Below are 22,755 nucleotides of genomic sequence, written 5' to 3'. Positions count from 1 at the left end.
TGCAGACCAAAATTTTTTCCCTTTTGGACTTTTCCAAGAATGAGTCTATCCTTTTCTGATTCAATGCTCTTCATTGATACAGGGAGCTTGGCATATGGTCCCACAATACAAACCAAAGGAGGCATTGAACTTCTAATTCGTTGGTTATTAGATGGAAGAACAATCTAACATGAATATTTACGTGGTTCATAAGGCAAAATCGTTTTATTATTCAGGCTACAACATGATAGTAGACAACTTCTATGTACCTAAACGATCGCCAACTTATTCAATAAAATTCTCCCATTGACTGGAGTTCTCCCTGGGACATGACAATGGGTTGTGAACGAGCCGTACATGTGACTTATGAAAAGATAGTGCATGGAGAAAACAGGATCCCACCAAAATTTAACCTCTATCCACAGCCAAAAAGAGAAAAAAGGCGCTGCGGGGTTGTGGATTATAGCCGCGCTTACCTCTCCAAAACAAGCCCCATAATGAAGTAGTTGGCTCTAGTCTGAAGATGAAGAAATTGAAGAAGGCAAGGAAAAATTGTCCACAGGAAAACACCAGAGTCATTCTGTTTGATCAATCTCAGGAGGCATTTTTAGCTCTTTTTCTGTGATTTCAGCCTTTAATGACGGTTGTTTGGCTCCTCAAAGATCATGCAGTGCTTTTTTTTTCTTTTTAAATTCCTATTACTTAATATTGGGGTATGGTTCATACTCCTCATCAATAGGATGGCACGGGGGTCCTACTCCTGGTGAGCAGGCAAGATTTGACGGTAGCGCCTCGAGCCGCCAAAGGACCTTTATAATTTAAGTAGAGAAATGCAACATGTCAAATATAGTGGAATTCTCTACTGAACGTGACTTTAATTTTAAGGTGAACCATAATAATAATCTTTTGTCTCAAATTTTCTTTCTCACTTTTATTTTCATATTCTTTGTGATTATGTGTCGAATACAAACACTTAAGGGAGGCCCTTCCTCGTCCGTTGATGATGAAGCAGGACGTTCACACCTCGTACTTTCTAGAGTTTTGTGGCACTTAAACACGATGGTGTGCCACAAGCCACGCGAATCAATTCCCAAGGGGACTCTGCTAAAGTGGTCTTATCTTGTATCCTAGACGCACGCGGTGTGCATGTCATAATATAGCATGTTATGCCTAGGTGTGACAATTTGTTCTAATCGAGATAGTGGCAGCTAGTACGGTGGCTCGATGGCCTCTCGAATTGCCCTACACAAAAGCGTGAAGCGCCAGCTGATGCGATCAAAATGGTGGCAGCAAGGTCGTGTGATGACCACTCCACTTGTGAGATTTTTCAAAGTAGTTCGGGCGAGAGGACGGAATCCGTGACTCGTTTTGCAACCAGATCACCGTGGGTTAAGTTCCATTTCCGGACCGCGAGTAGGAACGTGAGACTAGTCTCTTGTTTATTTGATAACCAAAAATAAAACCATATGCTAAATTCGTCCCTCTCTTTATTGTTTGTTTCGTCCTTTCATCTTGAAAGTGCTAGTATTACCACTTAGAAAGGGGTGGATAAGTGTAAAAACAAATTAAGCTAATAAAAACAGTAAAAGTTATTTTCTTCAAACAAAGTCTGATTGACACCATACTTCTAATATAAATTGAGATTTAACTAAAAATGTTTTGGAAATTAGCAGAATTCACAAAAATATTGCAACAAACAAATCAAAAGAGTTTACGGAAGAGAAAATTAGACATAAAATTTAAAGTAGTTCAGCTTAGATTAAGCCTACATCATTCTCCCACGCTAATAACCTTTTGGCTAAATTTCACTAAGGAATCAACAGAGAATTACAACGATTTGAGTACAATTACTTAGTGAAGAGTTTCTTTCTCTCTCACTAAGTCACTCTTTTTGTATTTTTCTCTCTTGAGTATAATTATAGGCACTATAGATGAAGAACAAGCGGTTGGAAAGGCTTCAAACTTTGGAATTTTTTCTCTCGCGCACTCTCAAAGGACCGAATGACCTCCTTAAATACTCCTCCATGCCTTTCTATCCGGTGGTACTTTCTAGAGGAATTTCTTCCAATCAACCCATTTGATAGAATCAATTAAGGAAATCTTGTAGCTGTTTAAAAATTGAGATGAAAATATTGTTAGGGAAATCCCTTATGATGTTTTGAAGATGACAAAATAAATCAAATGCTACTAACATGTTTAATGGTTAAGTAATAGACCATGCAGATGATAGAACATGTAAAGGATATTGTCAAAGTGTGAAGACGACCGTAAGACTGAACGTAACATATGTCCCAGTATATTCTGAAGATTTCCAGACTTCGTGTCAAAGTCTGAAGACTGCCAGACTCAAGACTCAAAGTCTGAAGACTGCTAGACTTTAGTGTCAAAGTCTGTTATACATCAGAAGTCTGCTCACTCTGACAAATTCCAGACTGAACGTGAATGATGAACCGGAAGACGGATTCTATCTTGGAAGCTGAACCAGGGTACAGACCTTAAAGCTAAATCTGTTCAGAAGTAGATATGTTCAGACCCAGATTGTAAAGTCTACAGACTTAGATTGTAAAGTCTATGACTATCAGACTTTACATCCAGATTCAATGAATCGTAACTCAAGCCCAATCATATAACGGCTAGTGATCTGGTTTGGATTCCACATCAACATTGATTTGATTGATTCAATCTAATTGATTGATGACTGGATCTTGAAGACAATAACTTTCTATACGAAGAAGCTTTACTTATGGAAACCAAGATTTCATTTGTATGGGCGATCGGAATCAATTTGGGATTCTACCTTTGTCACTCAACGGCTACCAAATCTTTTAGATACAGAGCTGTCCAATTGGTATATTGGAAGACGATTCTTCGGGATACTGTCCAACGGGTAGTTTGGAAGTGGAGGAGTATTTAAGGAGATCATGGACCGATGAGCAAGTAAGAGACGGAGCGTAGAATTTATAATTCCAAAGTCTGAGCGACTTTCGATCATATACTTGTCTCTTGAGAGCTTAAACGTTTGTAATCGTGAGAGAAATACCAAAAGAGTGACTTAGTGAGATAGTGTGATCTACTACTAAGTGTTTGCACTCGAAGTTATAATCTCTTGTTGATTGCATAGTGGAATCCAGCCAAGAAGGCTGTTAGCGTGGGATAGTGGACGTAGGCTTGGATTAAGCCGAATCACTATAAATCTTGTGTTCTTATTCTCTTCCCTAACTCCTTTATTTTGTTCATACTAGCAATATCAAATATGACGATCCTAATCGCCCATACAATTAGAATCTAGATTTCCATAAGTAGATGCTTCCCAAAAAGGAACTTGTCTTCAAAATTGATTTTATCAATCCATGATTAATTTCATCAATATTTAGAAAATGTAAGTGAGAGTTTCCGTCATAAAGCCAGATACTAAGGATAAATCTTGCACGTACTGAATCCTTGTTGAACGATCAATAATCCTGAGTCTAATTATATCTCCGTTCTTGACTTGAGTTCAGTCTATATCTTCATCAGAGTGGGAAAGACTCCCGATGTAAAATAGACTTTAACAGAATTCCTCTTATGAAGAAAGCTCCATTGCTTCCTCAGATAAACAAACACACCAAGAGAAGATTCCACTGTCTTCTTTTCTTTCCACCCTAAATGCCGTTTATTATGCTGTTGACATAATGTGTGTACATAAGTAGCTCACTTCTATGTAATAGTGATCTCAACACACCATTTGACATGGCATAGTGTGACATCCTGAATTTTGACTCTAATTCGATAAAATGAAATTGGTATTTTATCGACGTGCTTATGGTCCTTTTTCTCTGAGCTGATCACTAACGAGCTAACTAACCTAGTAGGTGAAGCCGTTAAGAGATATAACCACATCAAAATCCTTAAAAGCTACTCGGTAGGTTAGATTGGACTAAAATCGCATTCGGTCGATTTTAATCACGAAATTAAATTCAGCTTCGGAAATCGAACGTTCGAGCGTGTCATGATTCATTTTTAGGACCTTGTCTCATCCTTTGAAGAATTATCGGCGAGTCCGAAATTTTCGGACTAGAAATTATCAGATGAAAAATCAAAGATCGGAAAGAAAAATAATAATAATAAAAAAATTATATTACTATTATTTTTCTCTTCTCTCTCTCCTCCTCCCCCGCGTGATTCTTCCCCCCCCCCTTCCCCTTTCTTTTTATCTCTCTCTCTTTCTTTCTTTTCTCTCATTTTTCACACCACCCTTCTACCACCCCCTTTTTCCCTCTTATTTTATTCTCTCCCTCTCTCGATCGAGCCTCTTCTTCTTATTCTTCTTCTTATTTTCCCCTGCTGTCGTTCTACTCCCCACCACCAGCACCATCACAGCCCCATGCCCTACTCGCCACCACACCACCTTTGTCCGCCACTTGGAGCCGCGCTGTTTGCCGTCCTCACCGCCGAATTGCCATCTTGCCGTCAAGCCCGACGAGCCGCCGCTCGCTCGGCGCTGCCGCTTGCCCAACGTCGCCACTCGCTCACCGCCTCTTGCCGCCACTCGCTCGGCCGTCTAGTCCACCGTTGCTCCAAATTGCCACCACCACCCCCAAGCCAAGCCCTCTCCCCCCTTGGCCGTGGGTTTGAGCCGCGGCCGCCACCTTTGTTGTGCCGTTGGTGTCGCTGTTGGTGCCTTGAAGACTCATGACTTGGTCGCCTTCGTGCCGCCATCGCCGTGGACCTTTCGATTTGCTAATCCAGTGAGTTAACTCTCTAATCCTTGATTAGGTTGTTAATTACGCTTAGATGGTTAGTTTAGTGTTAATTCTTAATTAGATTATTACTAAGTGAGATTAGTCTTAAGATGGATTAGTGCTAATCTAGTTTGATTAGATTAGCCTTAAGATAGATAGTGTTAATATAATTGGTGAGATTAACACTAATGAAGACGGATTAGTCCAATTGAGTGGATTTTTCCCGGATCAGTTCACTAGACCCTCGCCATTTGCCATTTTTATAGATCGAAATGAGTTGCGAATTTGAGGTTGATTCCTTTTTTAGAAATGTTTAAGACATCTTCAGCTATGACATATATTTTACTTAAGATTTTTAGAGATTTAAAAGTATGAGATTTCAGCTCTGTCATTTGCAAATAGAATCTCGGACTGTGCTGGAATTTGTGACCTTTTGAGATTCTAAGGATTTTTATCAACTCTTAGGGTTCTAATTTCAAAATGGTTTCTTCACAAAAGTTGTTTTTCACATCATTTAGTTTAACATATGCAAATTTCAGATCAAACGAACAAGTTTTGGACCTCAAACCAAACTGATTTTGGAAAATAGACTTTTTGGAAACGGACCTAGTTTTTGTATTGGATTGAGTGATTTACTGGGCTTAATCTAGAAAGATCTAGGCTAAGGTGTCTTCATGAATTTTTTTTTGTCCTTTACAACATATTCAAATTTGAGAATTTTCCGAACTCGTTTGATTAATATTCTTGATTTAAACTTGGAGACGTGTGAGTGGATCGCTTTTGCCGGTTAGGGCCGGTTATGATTTTGTGGTGTTATTGGTGCAATGCTTGCTGGTTTGTGCATATTTGATGATATGGTTGGTTTGTGACACGCTTGGAACTTATGCATGATGATGTGTGAATAGTTGTGCCATGGTGATGGTTTATGGTCATGGTAAAAGATGGCTATTGAATGGCGATATGTGATTATGTGAGGACTATTGAAAGATGAGGTGATATGTTGAGGCAATCATATGTGTTGTGTGGAGGAAACTAAATGGGTGGTGAGCTGGTAAAGAACTAAGTGCTACACGATAAAGTAACTTCGTGTGAGCTACCTCTAGAATCTTGTACTGTTGCTTATTATAGTCAATGGCTAAGTGATACATGGTGAACTGAGTCACATGGGAGCCACCTCTAGAACTTTGCACTATTGTCTTGCATAGTTAAAGGCTAAGTGTTACATGACAGGGTGATTTCGTGGGAGCCACCTCTAGAACCTTGTACTAGTGTTGTTTGTGGAAAATGACTAAGTGCTACACGATAACAGAATTTTGTATGAGTCACCTCTAGAACCTTGAGCTATTGCTCATTGTGGTCAGGGACTAAGTGCCACACGATAACGGAACTTCGTATGGGTCACCTCTAGAACCTTGAGTTAGAATATGGAGTTTGGATATTGAGAGTGAATATCGGGTGTGGATTGAACCACCGATATGAGTTACCTGCGCCTGATTATGGGACGAAATTGTGTGGCACAGAATGTGACGTGTCATAATGATTTGGCCTTATAATTGGGACTTCTGTGAATATTTGATGAGTGAATTGATGTGTTCTAGTTCTTGAATGCATTTGTTGTATGCATAAGTGTTTATGAGGTGTACTAATATGCAGGAATGTACTAAGGCAAGGTAAGTTCTGAGTGATGCATGTTTAGGACGCTTCTAAGTGAATTATCGTACTAATCGGGGTTTAGAGTGTTGACTCACTGAGATTTATTTTTACCATGTCGTGGTTTACAATTTTTCAAGTCTCTAGAATGGAGGATTCAGAGTTCGAGGTGGAAGGGTCTGGAGTTTAGGTGGCCTCATAGTTTCTTTTGAGACGAGACTCATGTATATAGATTGGTCGGATCGGCTTGCTATGTTTATAAAGTTTGGTTCGTGAAAAATGGTTGTCCTACTTTTACTATCCCATGTTTGTTGTTGTCAGAGGGTTTGTTTAATTTGCTTCCGCATGTGCATAAAATAAAAAGGGTTGGTGATACGTCTTGGGAACATTGCAAATTTTAGTTGACCGCTGAGGGGTTGTGTGCGCCTGGGTTTCAAGGCGTGACACCCTTTGAAGCTTGGTTTGGTGTCACACCAATTATAAGAAATTTCAAGGTGTTTGGATGTTTGTGTTTTTCTCATATTCCACAGGTTAAGAGAGACAAGATGGGAGATAAAGTTGAACTTGGGATCTTTGTTGGCTACAGTTTAGTGTCAAAAGCTTACACAATCTATCAACCACAAACAGGGAAGGTCATCACTAGTAGGGATGTTTAGTTCCTGGAAGATGAGAAATGGGATTGGACAAATGAGTCATAAGGCAAGCACAATGAAGTCTCACTGGAACTTGACGAGCTGGTGGATAATGTTCTAGTTAGAGATACCAGGGGCACACATGACAAAATTTCTGTTCAAAAAATTGATTTCTGGTCAGAAATTGATTTCTTAATTTCTATTCCCTGGACAAATTTCTGAGCAAAGAAATCCGTTTGATAACGACTCAAAATTTATATTTCTGGAACAGAAATTCGTTTGATAACAGAATAAAATTTCTATTTTTATGAATAGAAATTAGTTTATAACAACATAGGAAATCCTCATATACAAAATAATAGTCGAAATAATACTAAAACAACATAGGAAATCCTCAAATACAAAATAATAGTCGAAATAATACTAATACATTACAAAAGTGAAAATACAATTTCATGGAATTTCCTATTACATGTGCTTACGTTTCCTATTACTTAATATTTTCTTTCGAAAAATAAACAACGTGGCAAAAAAAAATCAATTGAAATTCAATTGTAGTGAATATGTCGTTATGTTTTTGCCAAAATTGATTTCACATTAATCAAATAAGTCTAATGATAGCCATGATTATAATAGTCTAATCTACTAAAAAAAAAATTCTAACTTCAAGTCTAATTCAATTTCTTTCCAAATTTTGTTAAAAAAATCCTCACCATGTTAAAAAATCATCACCGGTTTTTTTCAAAATTATCAACACTAGGATTATTTAAAAATTTATTATCAAAATTTGTATTTTCATCAACACTCTTACAAGAATAACATATTCTTTATTAGATCTCTTTTTACCCACGTCTTGATAAGTGATGACACTATATAAAAGAAAAATCATATGAAACCCTAATGATTTGACCCCTTTTTACCGCCTCAATATCAAGTTTATGATTAAAAAAATAGTTAGCTAGATAGAGCCGTTGTCTGGCGTACTATGGAAGAATAGGTGAAGAAAGACTCGTTAGATATGAATATGGCAAGTTGACTATTACCATACGTGAAATCTCTTACGTGTAACAAAGGAAGCCTTGTTCATTCAATTCCCACCATCTAGCCCAATGATTAAGATTTTCAATCAATATTGATTAAAATGATTATATTAAAAAATCATTAAAATATTTTGGACTAAATTAACTAAATTGAAAAGTTGAGAATTTTTTTTTTTTCTATTTCTATTTCAGAAACTGAGAAGTTAAAAATTTCAGCTTCTAATTTCTTCGATTTCTCTATTTCTGGAATAGATCTGTTTCAGAAATAGAGAAATCAAATTGCGTTACCAAATGGATTTCTGTTCCAAACCTATTCTGGAGAATAGAGAAACAGAGAAATCGAGAAACATAAATTTTATCATGCGCGCCCCAAATCTCTGACCGATATATGTCAAAGGTGTAGTGTGGCTGTTTTGGAACTTACAAGTTATGAGGAAGCTAAAAGTGATCAGAGGTGGATGAATGCAATGAAGGAAGAGTTAGATATGATAGAAAAGAACTAGACATGGAAGCTAGTGGAGAGGCCTGAAGATAGGAAGGTGATTAGAGTAAAATGGGTTTTTAGGACCAAACTCAATCCTAATGGCTTAGTGAATAAGCATAAGGTCAGGTTGGTGAGGAAGGGATATGCACAGGTTTGGGGAGTTGATTTCTCAGAAACCTTTGCTCTTGCGGCAAGACTAGATACAATTAGAATGACTTTTGCATTAGCAGCTCAACAATGATGGAAGACGTATCAGTTAGATGTGAAATCTGACTTTTTGAATGGAGTGTTGTAGGAGGAGATTTATGTTGAGCAACCAAAAGGCTTTGTCACGCTAGGCTAGGAGGAGAAAGTGTATTTGTTAAGAAAGGCTCTCTATAGCTTGAGGCAAGCTTCCAGAGCATGGTATAGCAAGATGGATGAGCACTTGCTGGGCTTGGGTTTCAAAAAAAGCCTCAGTGAATCCACTCTATATGTCAAGAATTTAGTATCTAACTTAGTGATGGTGTCTTTTTATGTGGATGATATACTGGTGACATGGAGTAATAGTGCTCAAATTAGTACATTTAAGCAAGAGATGATGAAGTTGTTTAAAATGACTGATCTTGGTAAGATATTGTATTTTCCGGGAATGGAGGTTAGGCTGACTCATAATGAAGTTTTTATCTGTTAGAAGAAGTACTTGAAGGAGATCCTGAAGAGATTCAACATGGAGGAGTGCAAGAGTGTGAGTACTCCAATGGGTCAGAAGGAAAAGCTTAAAAGAAAAAGGATGGATCAGAACCTGCAAATGAAAGAGTTTATAGAAGTTTGATTGGGTGTCATATGTATCTCACTGCAACTAGGCTAGATATCACATTTCCTATAAGTGTCTTGTCTAGATTTTTAATTGTGCAAGTGAGTTGCGTATGATAGCTACAAAGAGGGTGTTGAGGTACTTGAAAGGTGCTCTTTCATATGGGATTTAAGTTTTGCAGAGTTTAGGAGTTTGAGTTGCAGGGATATTTTGACAGTGACTAGGCTAGATAAATGGATGATATAAGGAGCACTTCAGGTTATTGCTCTACATTTGGGTCGACATGTTTTTCCCGATATTTAAAGAAGTAGGAAATAGTGGCTCAATCAACTGCAGAAGCTAAGTTCATTGCAGCTAGTGCAGCTGTGAATCAAGATAATGGTTGAAGAAGTTAATGGATGATCTGCATTTGCAACAAGAAGAAGACATAGAAGTATTTGTGGATAATCAAGCTACTCTGGCTATTTCACATAATCCAGTATTTCATGGAAGAACAAAGCATTTTAAGGTCAAGTATTTTGAGAGAAGTGCAGAAGGCTAGAGAGGTGAAATTGGTGTACTGTAGTTTAGAAAACCAAATTGCAGATATATTCACTAAGTCATTTCATGTTGGTCAATTTGAACTTCTCAGGGCAAAGCTAGGAGTGTGGAATACTTGATCCAAGAGGAGAGTGTTGGAGTATCAAGGCTGCACTATCTTTTTTTTTTTTTTTTTGGTTAAGTCAGTTTGCTAATGTCCTGTTTTCAAGGAGTTAGTTATTCGTTGCTTTTACTTGGTCAATCCTATCTTGTAGGAGTGTTTAGCTGCATGTTTTTTTGGTTATTCTATTAGTTTGTTGCTGGTTTTGTGGACCAAGCAAGCTGTTAGTTAGTGGACAACGTGTGTTTATGGTGAAGTTTTGGTCTGTATTTAAGCAATTTCAGTTTTCTAAATAAAAAGAAGTTCCCTTCCAATAAAATAAAATAAAACTAAAGCTTTTGCTGTCAATTCTTCTTCTGTTCTTTAAGAAACAACACAAATGATGAGTTTTTTCTATATTTTATTTTCAGGATGCTCTAGATATATACTGTTGCTTCCTCTGTGTTTTGTCTCGCTCTTGTGAATCAGTAATTGAAGGACACGATTAATGGCTCACCTTCATTCTCAGATAAACTATATTGAATTTCCAGCATGAAGTTTCTGTCATACAGACCTCTAAGATTATTTAGTTTATTCTGTCTTTATCATTCTCGGGTTTATCTCATCATGAAAGAAGGGAATATTGAATGTGATTTCCCTATTAGTTTCGAGTGACTATCATTGATAAAAAAAAGGTCGACTATTAGAAAAAAATGAAGAAGAGAACTTGAAACGAATTTTAAACAAGTAATAGATGAAAGAGACAAACAGAATGAGTTGTTTGACATGCTTTGGTTCAATTATTCAATTATTTAAAAAGAATTTTATCTATCGAATGGGATATTGGCAAACTTACATTCTATTTCTTGTTCCGGCCCCCCGTTAATCCACTCCTCTAGTCTGTATCTCATCTGCTATTGACACGTGATGGAGTATAACTTACGGAAATGAGAGGTAACTTGTTCTCCTGTAAAATTTCCTCCTCCTGCCTGCCCTTAAATTTTTTGTACCTTCTTATATACATTGGAAAAAGTTCTGGCACGCAGCCAGTATACTTAAATTTAAACATCTTTGTTAAACAAATAAAGATTCAGATGTATTAGACTCATGTAAATCTGTACCATGCAATAACTTCTCATTAACAAAATTGTTTGTTCTAACTATGCTGCTCCACTGTGCTAGGAAAAAAATAATGAGTTGCTGGATAGCATATTACCAAACAAGATTCAGAGAGAGGTACAATCAACTATGACCAAAAAAAGCCTTTAAGGAGCCCCAAGAGTATATGAAAGCTGGAAAGTACATGGTGCTGAAATGTTTATGCCTATTGTTCTCTCGACAAGGAACTTTACTTGTAACGACTTCATACAAGCTGTGGTAAAGAAAACCTTACGCTTTCTCATGTGATAGAATTGATGTTATTATTTACCGAGAATTCTCACATGCTATGCCATGTCAAATTGAGATCACCATTACAAAGAACAGAGCTACTTATACACGCACATCATGTAACAACGTAATAATTGACACTATTGTGTTTTGATTGTAGGAATGTGGGAATGTCTGGTAGTGAATGTCACGCCCCGAACCTCGAGTGCATGCACATCCCTATCTGGTCAATAATAATTTGCGACTTTCCAGGACGAGTCACCGACCCTTTCCATTTTATTGCACATGCGGAAGCGAATAGAAATCCCCTGACAGTAATCATCTCAGGATAGAAAAGCAGGATACAAATTCATAAACAAACATGCTTTTATAATTACACTGAGTCATGTACAAAGGTCTATGGTCAAAAGACTACAAAAGATTGGCCTTCCAAAAAGAAGCGGTCCTAACTAACCTACGCTTCCGATCACCTCCTCTTAGCTCCAAGTCCTCCACTCGACGACCCTGAAAATGTTGTCCCACAATAGGGTGAGATATCATCTCAGCGAGTCTAAGCTCTAAACCCCAATTAGGAGGGAAATACGCCCAGAAGTGTCTTAATCACACAATCACACAATCAAGGAGACTTACCTCGTCTCAGATTCACCTTGCAGGTCAGTATAATTTATATCCCAGACAACATAAGAGCATGAGCAATAATAAGCTCCAATAACTAAAACGCTACACTCAATTAATCATGCGTTCCTAGTTTTGATCTCGGCATATAGCACGGCCTACTCTCAGTTTGGCGGTCTTCTGGCATCGCCAGGCTTCATTTCACCCCATTAAGCACGGCACGTCTCTTTATCAGATGGCTTTCCCGAAGGAGCATAGGGTCCAGAATCAACTGCGACTGGCTTCCCGTTGTCCAGGGGTATCCCGAATAGGGATAACATCCAATTCAACAACACGGGAAGATTTCTCTTAACCATCACACGATCACTCAAATATGGCCTAGGGCACTGTGCATTGCCCTCAAATGCTTCAATTAAAATGGTGAGCCTGGCATTTTTCTTCGTATTAGAAATTCACATGAAATTACTCTTGTGTGGGTACACGGTCAACTTGATCCAGAAAAATTGATATTCATCCTTTTTGAAATCCCACTATTTCATATAGTACTAAAAACTATTTTCGGTGTCAAAACCCGACACTTGGGATTTTTTGAATAAATATTGGAAATTCACAATTTCTGGAATTAAAAACCAAAAATCCATCAGCACTCAATTTGCATAATTTAACACTCAATTGCAAAAATTAACCACACCATTGCAATTAGCACGAAATTCCGGTCACCGGCTATCCCGGCCTAATTTCCGGAAAAATAATTATTTATTAATTAATTTCGAAATTTAATTAATTAATTCAATTTAATTTCTAAAAATACTAACCTAGGCCAAAATTCTTAAATTAAATACTAATACGGACTCGGAAAATTCCCGAACCCTTCTAGATAAATAGTACAATTTATTTAGGCTTTAGCTAAACCATGCTAACCACCTAACATGCTCAATTAAATAATTACATTTCTAATTTAATCTAACTAACCACTTAATTCCTAATAAAATAAATCTAAACACCCCTTAAACGTCATTAGCCTACTAAGCAGAGTTTAGAGTATAAACTCACCGGTTAATTGTGGAAACCGGTTCACCGCGATGACGACGCGATGGCGGCCGAAAACCGAACTTCCGGCGGCGTCAACGGACTTGGACCGGGCCCAAACTTGGCCCAACAAATCTCAGCCCAACTGAGATTTGTTGCTGAAACGGGCCAAGCATCACTGGACTGAGCTGACTTCAAGATGGGCTGCTGGACTTGGGCTTAAAGGAGCTGCTGGGCCTTGCTGGACTAAGCTTCAAATGGGCTGAATTTGCTGGACTGACTTAATGGACTGAGATGGGCTGGCTCTTTGGGCCGAAATGCTGCAATTTAAGCGGGCCTGGAGACTGCTGGATTGGGCCGGTTTTGGCCTGACTTGTGTTGAAGAAGCTGGGCCGAATTGCTGGCTCGAGGACTGGAGGCTGCTCGGTGGGCTTACGGCTTTGGATGATGATGCTGCTTCGCTGATGGGGTGCTGCGAACGAAGGAGAAGATCGTGGCTTCGCTGGCAGCTTCAGTTGGCGAGATGGAGATGCTGAGTCGGTGGTAGAAGACAAATGACCATGGAGCAGCAGGGTTTTGTCGCCGGCTTCGTGAGGATAAGACGAAGATGCTGTAAAGATGGGCCTCCGGTTGGAGGCTTTGACCTCGTGCCGTCCAAGTAAGGACACGAAGAAGGTGGGCTTCGGTGCTGCAGGACGCGTGGGCGTGGAATGCACGCGGTCAACCGAGGGCTTCCATGGTTGATGGTTGACCGAGGTAAGCTAGGAAATTGGCAAGTGGCGTGGTTGAGTGGGGGAGGATTTGGTGGCCGCTTAAATGGAGAGGAAATGAAACTTTGGTGGAGGAAGAAACAAGCTAAGGGGATGCTGTCGTGAGAGAAATAAATGGAGAGAGAGAGAATTGAAGGGGATGAAGTTGCGGTCTTCGACGGAAATGAGGGAAAACGGCAACAAAGAAAAAAAGAAGAAGAAAAGGATCGAGAAGCCGTGAAGAGGAAGCCAAGGAGGGGGCCCAAAATCATCAAATTTATCCCTTTTATTCAATGCTTGGTCTCCTTTAAACTTGCATAAATATCTCAATGTCCCCCAAATACTTTCTCCACATTAAAACCCCACAAATTATCAAATTTTGAAGCTAAAATTCCAGCTCCATCCAAGGCTCCGAATTTTTAATTTTCGGACTTTCGATATCTTCGACAAATTCCCCATATTCGATGTCCAATTTCCTCGGAGAAAAAGCCCATAGAATTTCTACAAGTGCCCCTCGACAAATAGCTCGGCTTGAAAGTCAAAACTCCATTAAATTCGGCCCATACAAATTTCCGTTAATTTTCTACAGCATCCGAATCGATTCTCAGTAAAAATCTCGGAATTTTTGAAAATTCTTCGGAGGATGATTTGATGTTCCTCAAATAACTCGTGACATTATAGAACTTTCAATTTTTGAAATCGGGTTCAAATTCACGGTTATTTTCAATCCAGTGCGTTTTTAGCATGACCTAGTCTATCGGGTAGCTTTTAGAAATTTTTAGTACAATTGACCCGTGATCGATTTATCTTGAGTCACAATGTACATTTTCGACACATTGGTGACTCTCGATTGTCGTGAAAATTTCAAGGTTTCAAATACGAACACAAGGTACCAAAAACGATAGAAAATCAATTTAGTGCCGATCGATGAGAATTTTGCAATCAGGTGAAATCACACACATTTTGATCACTCATCTCAATCGAATCGACCTATCTTTGATCTCTGATCGATTTTTAATTGTGCCTATAATGACCCTTGCAAATTAGCATGATTGAGCAATCGATTCCTAGTCGAATTCTCAAGTTTTTTGTGTTAAAATTTCTTAATAATTTTCCTAGATAGTCTAGTTATCTCGAGTGATCGGCTCAGAGAATAGCACTATAGAGGCGTCGACGAAAGACCCGATTTATTCAATTGAAATCAGATTTGAAAAATCAGGAGACCCGATTTATTCACATCATGAAATCAGATTTGAAAAATCAGGATGTCACTAAAACTTGTGTTTCAAAATACACGTTAAAACTGGAGGTGAGATTTAAAAACTAAAAACTTAAATTTATTCTTATCATCATAAGGAAAGTAGGAATGTCTAGTAATAAATAAGAGATCATAAAGAAACTGGACGTGAGTGAAGACATAATACACATTGAAAGGAAAGTAGGAATGTCTAGTAATGAATAAGACATGCAGGAGCTCTGTGATGTTGTAACAGAAAATAAACTGATCTGGAGGATACTACTCGATGGTGGATTACACAATGTAGTAAGACGAGAAATTCAATAATATTTGAATGGAACAAGGCGTAAGTAACAATTGAAAGAGACAAGTTAAATGAGTTATCTCAGATGCTTAATGCAGTTAATTCCATTATTATGAAGGATCATCTAGGTGGAAGGCCCTCTAGCATTGCTTCTTTCCGCTTCTAGCGCTCTCACAGGAACAGACAGAACATGGGTTATTCCGCATAATTTTATAATACTTGCTATCTTGCTTAATATTTGTATGTAAAATCCGCATTAAGCTTGGATTTTATCAGATTCATTAGCTTGCCCTCGTTAAGAAAGATGATACTTATATGTTAATTAAAAATCTAGACCCTTGATCTTCTTGTCTAGAGTGCATCACCCAATCTTCATAAAGGAATGAAAAACCTCTGTGTGATGAGCTAACAATGCTCTATAGGCATGCCCCACTTGAGAGGAAGATTGCCAATGCCACAAATGAGTTTTTTTCTCTATTTTTTATCTATTGGGATGCTGTAGACCTATACCATTGCTTCATCTGTGTTTTTTTTTTTTTTTCTCGATATGCGACTTCTTAAATGAAGGATGTGATTAGTGACTCACCTCAATTTTCAGATCAACTATAACGAATTGCCTGCATGAATTTTCTTACATATAGATCTCAATGATGATTGTGTCACCGTTCTCCTCATCACAACCAATTATCAAGCCAGGGAGGAAGCAAGGTGAAGTTGAAGATATTATTGAATTATTCGGCAATCTTTCAGGTACACAGAGGAAGTTGTATGTTCTCATGTGCTAAAATTGCATGGTGAGATTATTTTGATTCAATGAGCTGGAAAAACAATAACGCTATATTGGTTTTCCATCTAACCAGCGACTATAAAACTCCAACGCCTCTCGTGGCTTGGTTTGAGCGACCATGTGCCCAGCTCCCTGCACCAGTGAGATAGACGGTAGAATGAGAAGGGGATGTCTGAAGATTTTACAAGGAAAAACAAGGCAATGGCATGCATCAAGCCGTCTTCTATAAAGTTCCTGCCTCTTATTGACTTTCACTTGCTAGTTAGCTTTTAATAATGGATGATGAAACAAGAATAGGTATATTGGAGTATGTTGCACATAACCTTGATTTTTAAGAATGTGAAGTTGTTGTCATATCCTTGCAGATACCTGAACCAATTCAAGAAAGAATGTATAGTTAAAACAGCATAGCTTATTTTCACTACGAATTGGTGTGCTTAACAGCAATAGGTAATGAAAGGAAAAGGTACGATGAAAAGTCCTATAGGTAAGAGGTCATATTTCTGGTGTAAAGTAGCCACATCTGTGGCTGCTGCTGACATGATCGAAATGCATATAGAGGTCAAACTTACCCTGCGACTTGATCATCAGTCATCCAAGGCCTCCATTCATCAATGATCTTGTATCCCAATGATCTGGTCCATGCTTGAGTCCCAGTGAATGGTACTCTCATATCATGATCTCCACTGTCAGTACACCAATGAATTATTAACTTAAATCATTCAATGCATAAGCAAACCTGTGTTGATCTGTCCAGTTAGCAAAATGTAAAGATGCCACAACAACACACTAACTCGGTGGCTAGCAAGGTCCATCCTAGATTTTTGCTCAGATTTTATTAACCGATCCTCTCTTTAGCTCAGTCAAAAAAGTTCGAGGTCACTACCGGCGTCCTTAATTCCAAAACTTAGGATGTTGTGGCTCTTGTACTTGTCTGTCTTCACATCACAATATAAGTTTAATTTCATCCTAATTCTCCTCAACTAGTAAAAAAATGTATATATTTTGTCAAATTCAAACTTTTTTCTGGAAACCAATGGGGTTTATAGGAGATCTAGCATGTTACCATGTTATTGTGGATGCAGGATTGTTCTGTCAGATATCTCACCTGTATATGAGCACTCGGTAACCCCGGGAAGTTAAGTTTTTATGGTAAGGGATCATGCTTCCAGTATCACCTGAATAACTGACTCTTCCGGCACATATCCACCAAGAACCTGCCACGCTTACCTATTGAATGCATTCCAGATTGATCAGTAATTTGACACTTGATGCACTGATAGGAAATGAGAATAATGTATTTCATTACTGGCGCTGCATGAATAGCTTTGCGAACTGCTTCATTATTCAACCATGCAACTGCTGCTTCATCATCCTGTGCCATCACAGTTCAGCATGTAAAACTGATTGTATGTACTGGAAACCAAAGGGAAGAATGGGAGCACCAAGTGAAGCAAAAGTGTGTTGAGGCGATTCATCTGTTCTGACAATCCAAAGTATTTTGCTCGTTGTTCCCAGCAAACCCCCCTTCCCCCACCCCAAAAAAAAAAATAAAAAAATAAAAGAAAATAACTTCCTTGAAGAGAGCTAACTAAGCAAAATCAGATCATACTGATAACTTCAACTAACTCACCACACATTTGACATGAATTTCATCCTGTGATCCAGGGCTTGAAGCTTCAGTGTCTCTTGTGGACCAAAAAGGTGAAGCTCGACCAAACATACTTGTTCGCTTTGGGAGAGGCTTCTTATTCACCCCCATTTGATGGAAGCCCAAAGTCATATTTGTGTTTCCACTTCCATTCCTGGTCTCTGAATTACCATAACATGGCTCAAGAATGTCGTACACGTTTAGACCTGAGACAGCCTACAAAGTGGCAAAAGCACTCCAGATAATTAGAACCTTGACTCATTTGTATCTACTTGAGTACCTTTCCCTTTTCCTTAAAATTTACAGAACATGCACAAAGTACTTAGGAAAGCTTTCTTAATTTCCAGTATAAGACAGTACAATGACAATCTCACCTGTTCAACTTTCTCAAGATTCTTTTGACAGCCTTCACTAGGAGGATCATAGAATTTACCACCACATGTGATTTGGCAAGCCTGAAATGATCAAATATGATCCATAATCAGTGCTCAGTAGCATAAAGATGGCTTTCGGCATCAGACAGTGGTTTCAACAATTAATTCTTGATCTTAAGTTGTGGGCACTTATTATAGTTTTTCTATGGCACAATTAGTCATGCCAGTGTCAATTATATTCCTATAGTAGCTTTAGTACAGTAAATTCTCTGAGCAAACTCTCTGATCCAACCCACCTCATAGATGTCACTTGAAATCAGCCCCATTCCGAAAGCAAAAGGCATAAAAGCATTGCCATCAAATTTGTCGTCTGTGACTCCATTTCCCACCATGTAACCCTGCATCATGCCATTATATCTGACATCTCAACTAGCTGCATCAAATTAATGACCATTGGATGATCCACTGCCTTAACCAGTCAGTGGAGTATGAAGAAAACATACCTTGAAATTGATAAGAGGCTTTTCACCAATTTGAATTCCTGCAGGTAAAGTAGATCTCCTATTATTTATTCTAGACAATGCAAGAACTGCCTTTTGTGAATATGCATTACCTTTTACCACTTCTGAAGCAAGAGTTGGCACATAAACTCCAGCATAGGACTCTCCGGAAATATAGAATGGGTTTGAAAGGAACTCTGGATAAAGTTTGAACCACTAGATGGAAATGAAGAGCTATTGTTAGCTGGGACACATAATTTTGGGCTGCTGGTTTTCCATTGCTTTTCTCAAGCAGTTCAGGACCTCATTACCTTGAGAAGAAACGTATGCGTATCAGAGGCAGTCTGTTGGTCTCCCGTCACATAATTCTTTGGATTATTGGAGTAAGACAAACCAACGCCACATGGAGAATCCAGGTATATTATGTTGGAAACCTGAAAGATGTGCAAGAATATGGGATCATAGACTACACAGGGTAAATAATGTGGAGACTAATAAGGGACAAGCTGTGAGGGTGATTGATATTAGAAATGACAGTAAACTCAATACATGAGTCAATGTGGCACGCTTGGTTCATATTGTTCAGTAACCATACTGCTTAGTTGCAACTAAGAAGATAAATTTCCAACGACCTTGGACCAGCTGAACGGGTTGAGGTGCAATGTGGGCAAGCTTTCCTTTGGCTTTCCTGCTTGGAATTTAAATGGTCCTGGAAACAGGCACTAGGCTGTGAAGTGGTGCACGACTGTCTGAGGGAAATATGCTCATCACATAAACTATGGTCACCGTGAATTAACTTGGATACCATGTTCGTAGATGAATCCATCAAAGCTGGAGCACGCGGGTCCACCATTGAGCCACAATACTACAGGGTCTTTTGAAGGATTCCTTTCTGAAACAATGAAATAGTAAAACAAGTTCTTTTCTCCAGGACTTCCATCTATGGTCATATACCTGCCAATTCCAAATTTCAAACTCACATGATAACTCAGATTCAAATCGAAAAACAGCTAGTCACAAATACATATATGTGGTTACATACCCTGTATAATGTTTAGAGGGGAGAGTTCCAACGAATCCAGGCAAAGAAGATATAACAGATTTTTTTGGAGCTGCTCTAACAGTTGAAACAGTGAGAAGCAAAACAAGTGTAATGCTGCATATGAACTTTAAGATTATCATGTCCGCATGAATATAGAAATTCTCGAAGATCATATATCCTGCTTAACCTACAAAATATTTGTAGATGGAACCAGGAGTACAGTAGAATGTGTCGTCGGTGGAGAGAGCAGAAGATGAAACGGAAGAGACGACTTGGTAAAGCTGAAATGCTCTGCGCAAGTATGTTGTACTGTAAAAAGTACCTTTTGACCTGTAAGGTGCAATGAATCGGTGTAAAGAATGAAGGAGAGAGCTAGATACAAATTTTGGGAAAATGGTAAATGAAAGTGACAAACAGAATGAGTTGTCATGTGCTTTGGTTCAGTCATTCATTATTTAAAAGTTGTATGTATCAAAAAGGATGGTGGTAAAGTTGCATTGTAATTTCTAGGGGTAGAACTGTTAGTCCACTCTTTTTGGGAGCATGATGAGTTCCAACTGTCCTTCACATGAGGAGATCATCAAGGGAGAACTGTTAGTCACGTGCTTTGGTTCATGTATCAAAACGGATGGTGGTAAAGTGGCATTGTAATTTTAGGGGTAGGACCATTAGTCCACTCTTGTCGGGAGCACGCCAAGTTCCAACTGTCCTTCACTGAGGAGATCGTCAAGGGAGAACTGTTAAGTCACATGCTTTGGTTCAATCATTCATTATTTAAAAGTCGTAAGTATCAAAAGGGATGGTGGTAAAGTTGCATTGTAATTCTAGGGCTACGACCATTGGTCCACTCTTGTTAGGACCACGCCGAGTTCCAGCTCTCCTTCACATGAGGAGATCGTCAAGGGACAACTATTGGTCCATTCATGTTTGAATGGGCAGGGCCATGAAGAAGTAATAATGTGGAAATTTAATGCAGGGGGTGAAAAGTCAACTGATGACACGAGAGGATGTTTTTCCACTTATGACCTGAAAGGATGCGTTTCCGCTCGTGAGTTGGTTGAAAAACCATTAACTTGAAGTTACTAGAAAAAAAATGGGATAAAAAAAGAAAAGACTTAGGTCCATTTACTTCAAAAACGCAAAAAAAAAAAACGTTTTCTCATTTTTTTCAATGCTTGATTCACTTAGGAAAATGAATCAACGAAAAATGTTTTCCTACTAAAACTTAAATTTAGGAAAGCGATTCCTTCTTTAAAAGAATTGGAAAACGTTTTCCGAAAGGTTTTCCTGATTTTATAGTCATTGATTAATGAAAATTTTATTCTTATAAAATAATTTTTCTTCGAATTTTTAATTATTTTAATTATTTTTTTTTGTTTGATTTTTTCCTTTTTTCTTTGCTTTTCTTTTTCTTCTTTTCTCTTTTATTTCTTTATTTTCCTTTCTACTTCTTCCTGCATCTTCCTCTTATGACCGCGTGTCTCAAACTATCAACAACCCAAGGAGCAACCAAGATGCAAGTTGGCAACCTTAAGCCCCAGCCAATCCAGGTGAGCTCGAGATTGCCAGCCATAGCTTCGTTGAGGTCACTAAGCTCGTGGCCTACTAGATCTAGGCAAGCTCAAGCTCGGCTAAGGTCGGTGAGCTCGTGGCTTGGCAGATCCATGCAAGCTCAAGCTTGGAGACCGAAAAACTTGGGGCTCACCCAATCTCTATGAGGCGGAGCTTGCTTGGGGGCCATCACCAGCCGGTAGTGGCAAAGGAAGGGAGAAAAAAAAAGGAAATTAAAGAATAATTAAAATTTTATTCTTTTAAAAAAAAAGTAAATACAAATAAAAAAAAAGAGAAAATTAAAATAATTGAAAATTCTGATTTTTTAAATATTAAAGAATTCAAACTTCTTTTTACTTGAAATAAAGTCATGAAATTGAAATTATTTTCTAATAATATCTGAACATAAAAAAAAAAAAAAAAATCAATCATATATTATCAAATAAAGGAAAACTAATGATATTCCTAGAAAATATTTTATCGAAAAACATTTTCTTATATCATTGAATTTTTCACATAACAAATGCACCCTAAGTGTAATTTTTGTTTCGATAGCAATAAAGTCGATGAACTTGCCGGGTCCCTCGGACGCGTTCGCGTAGTGGCACGGACCGATACTTGCATCCGTACAAGATTCACGAGGCCGGAAGCTGCTTGCAGCGGATGCAATATTCTGAGGCCAGCGAATAGGGTTTCTGGACCTCTAGCGCTCTAGTGGGGCTAAGGTGACGAGACTTGTTAACCTTGGGCTTACTAGTCACAAGTGGCGCCGGGGGCCCGATTTGAAATGGTTTCCGGCATAAGGCGTAATATTTCTTTGCCTAGTTTGGGACCCTCGTGATAATATTCAGTGAGGCAACTATTTGAGGTGAGCATAATCCGGGTGACGGTTTCCATTCTAAAATCGGGAACCCCTAACTAAGGATCAATTCCAAAAAATTAGAACCAAGAACCGCCTATTGGTTTCATAGATCCATCCGATAACCAAAATCGGGCGATTTCCCTTTTTTTTTGCACACCTCTAATAGCTACGCTAGTCACCTCTTTTCGCCTTTTAACATTCACATGGCTCTTTCAAGACGAGTTACCGGAATTACACAGGATACACTGCATAACACACACCATACAATATTGCCGCCGTATCATGCATATAACACACATGCCCAAAAAATGAGCATGAACTATCAAGAAAAGTCTTCATATAATTTTAGTAACTCTTAAAACATGATTAGTAACCTTAAGCTAATAAGGTTCAGCCCAACTAGAATTAGTAACTACTCCACGCCATACTAATTTACATGTACATCTCAACAATCTCTTCCTCAAAGTGTGAGCTTAGTATTAGTTTTGTTGCCATCCGGATGATTATGAGATTCCTTCCTTGTGACATTTACTATACATTGGATCAGATTGGAGCCAACCAATTAACCATTGGTTGTGATATCACTTATTAGGAACGAAAAACGTAAACGAAAAGAAATTTGGGAAGAAGACAGACAATCTTTTACATGAAAAACCTTTCAAAGTCAGAAAGGGAAAAATCATGCTACCGCACTATGCAATCTTTTTCACTATCAATGTCAAGGTTTTTTTTCAATTACAAGAG

At 38.4% G+C, this 22,755-nt stretch overlaps 1 protein-coding gene across 1 annotated transcript; it reads right to left on the bottom strand.

The window, feature by feature from the left end:
- Positions 1-15,943: 15,943 nt before the first annotated feature.
- LOC104456945 (serine carboxypeptidase-like 20) lies at positions 15,944-19,995 on the bottom strand. Its single transcript, XM_039300712.1, has 14 exons — positions 19,599-19,995; positions 19,362-19,510; positions 19,189-19,265; positions 18,868-18,990; positions 18,670-18,772; positions 18,560-18,597; positions 18,353-18,454; positions 18,057-18,137; positions 17,665-17,898; positions 17,341-17,406; positions 17,140-17,261; positions 16,604-16,717; positions 16,355-16,400; positions 15,944-16,163 (listed from the first exon to the last, which is right to left on the bottom strand). Exons 1-14 carry the CDS (start codon positions 19,769-19,771, stop codon positions 16,080-16,082), a joined length of 1,512 nt encoding a protein of 503 aa, XP_039156646.1. The 5' UTR covers positions 19,772-19,995; the 3' UTR covers positions 15,944-16,079.
- Between the last annotated feature and the right edge of the window lie 2,760 nt (positions 19,996-22,755).

The sequence above is a fragment of the Eucalyptus grandis genome, chromosome 8, assembly GCF_016545825.1.
Source record: "Eucalyptus grandis isolate ANBG69807.140 chromosome 8, ASM1654582v1, whole genome shotgun sequence".
NCBI lineage: Eukaryota > Viridiplantae > Streptophyta > Magnoliopsida > Myrtales > Myrtaceae > Eucalyptus > Eucalyptus grandis.
The sequence above is the reverse complement of the archived record's forward strand: the minus strand, read 5'-3'. Positions and strand labels throughout refer to the sequence as shown.

Bases quoted from the DNA above. Each gene is read 5' to 3' on its own strand.
- LOC104456945 (XM_039300712.1), bottom strand. From the start codon at position 19,771: ATGATCTTCGAGAATTTCTATATTCATGCGGACATGATAATCTTAAAG. The intron at 19,266-19,361 runs GTATCCAAGTTA...GCCTGTTTCCAG, and splicing joins TGGATTCATCTACGAACATG to GACCATTTAAATTCCAAGCA. The intron at 16,401-16,603 runs GTAAGTTTGACC...GAATTGGTTCAG, and splicing joins ACTGATGATCAAGTCGCAGG to GTATCTGCAAGGATATGACA.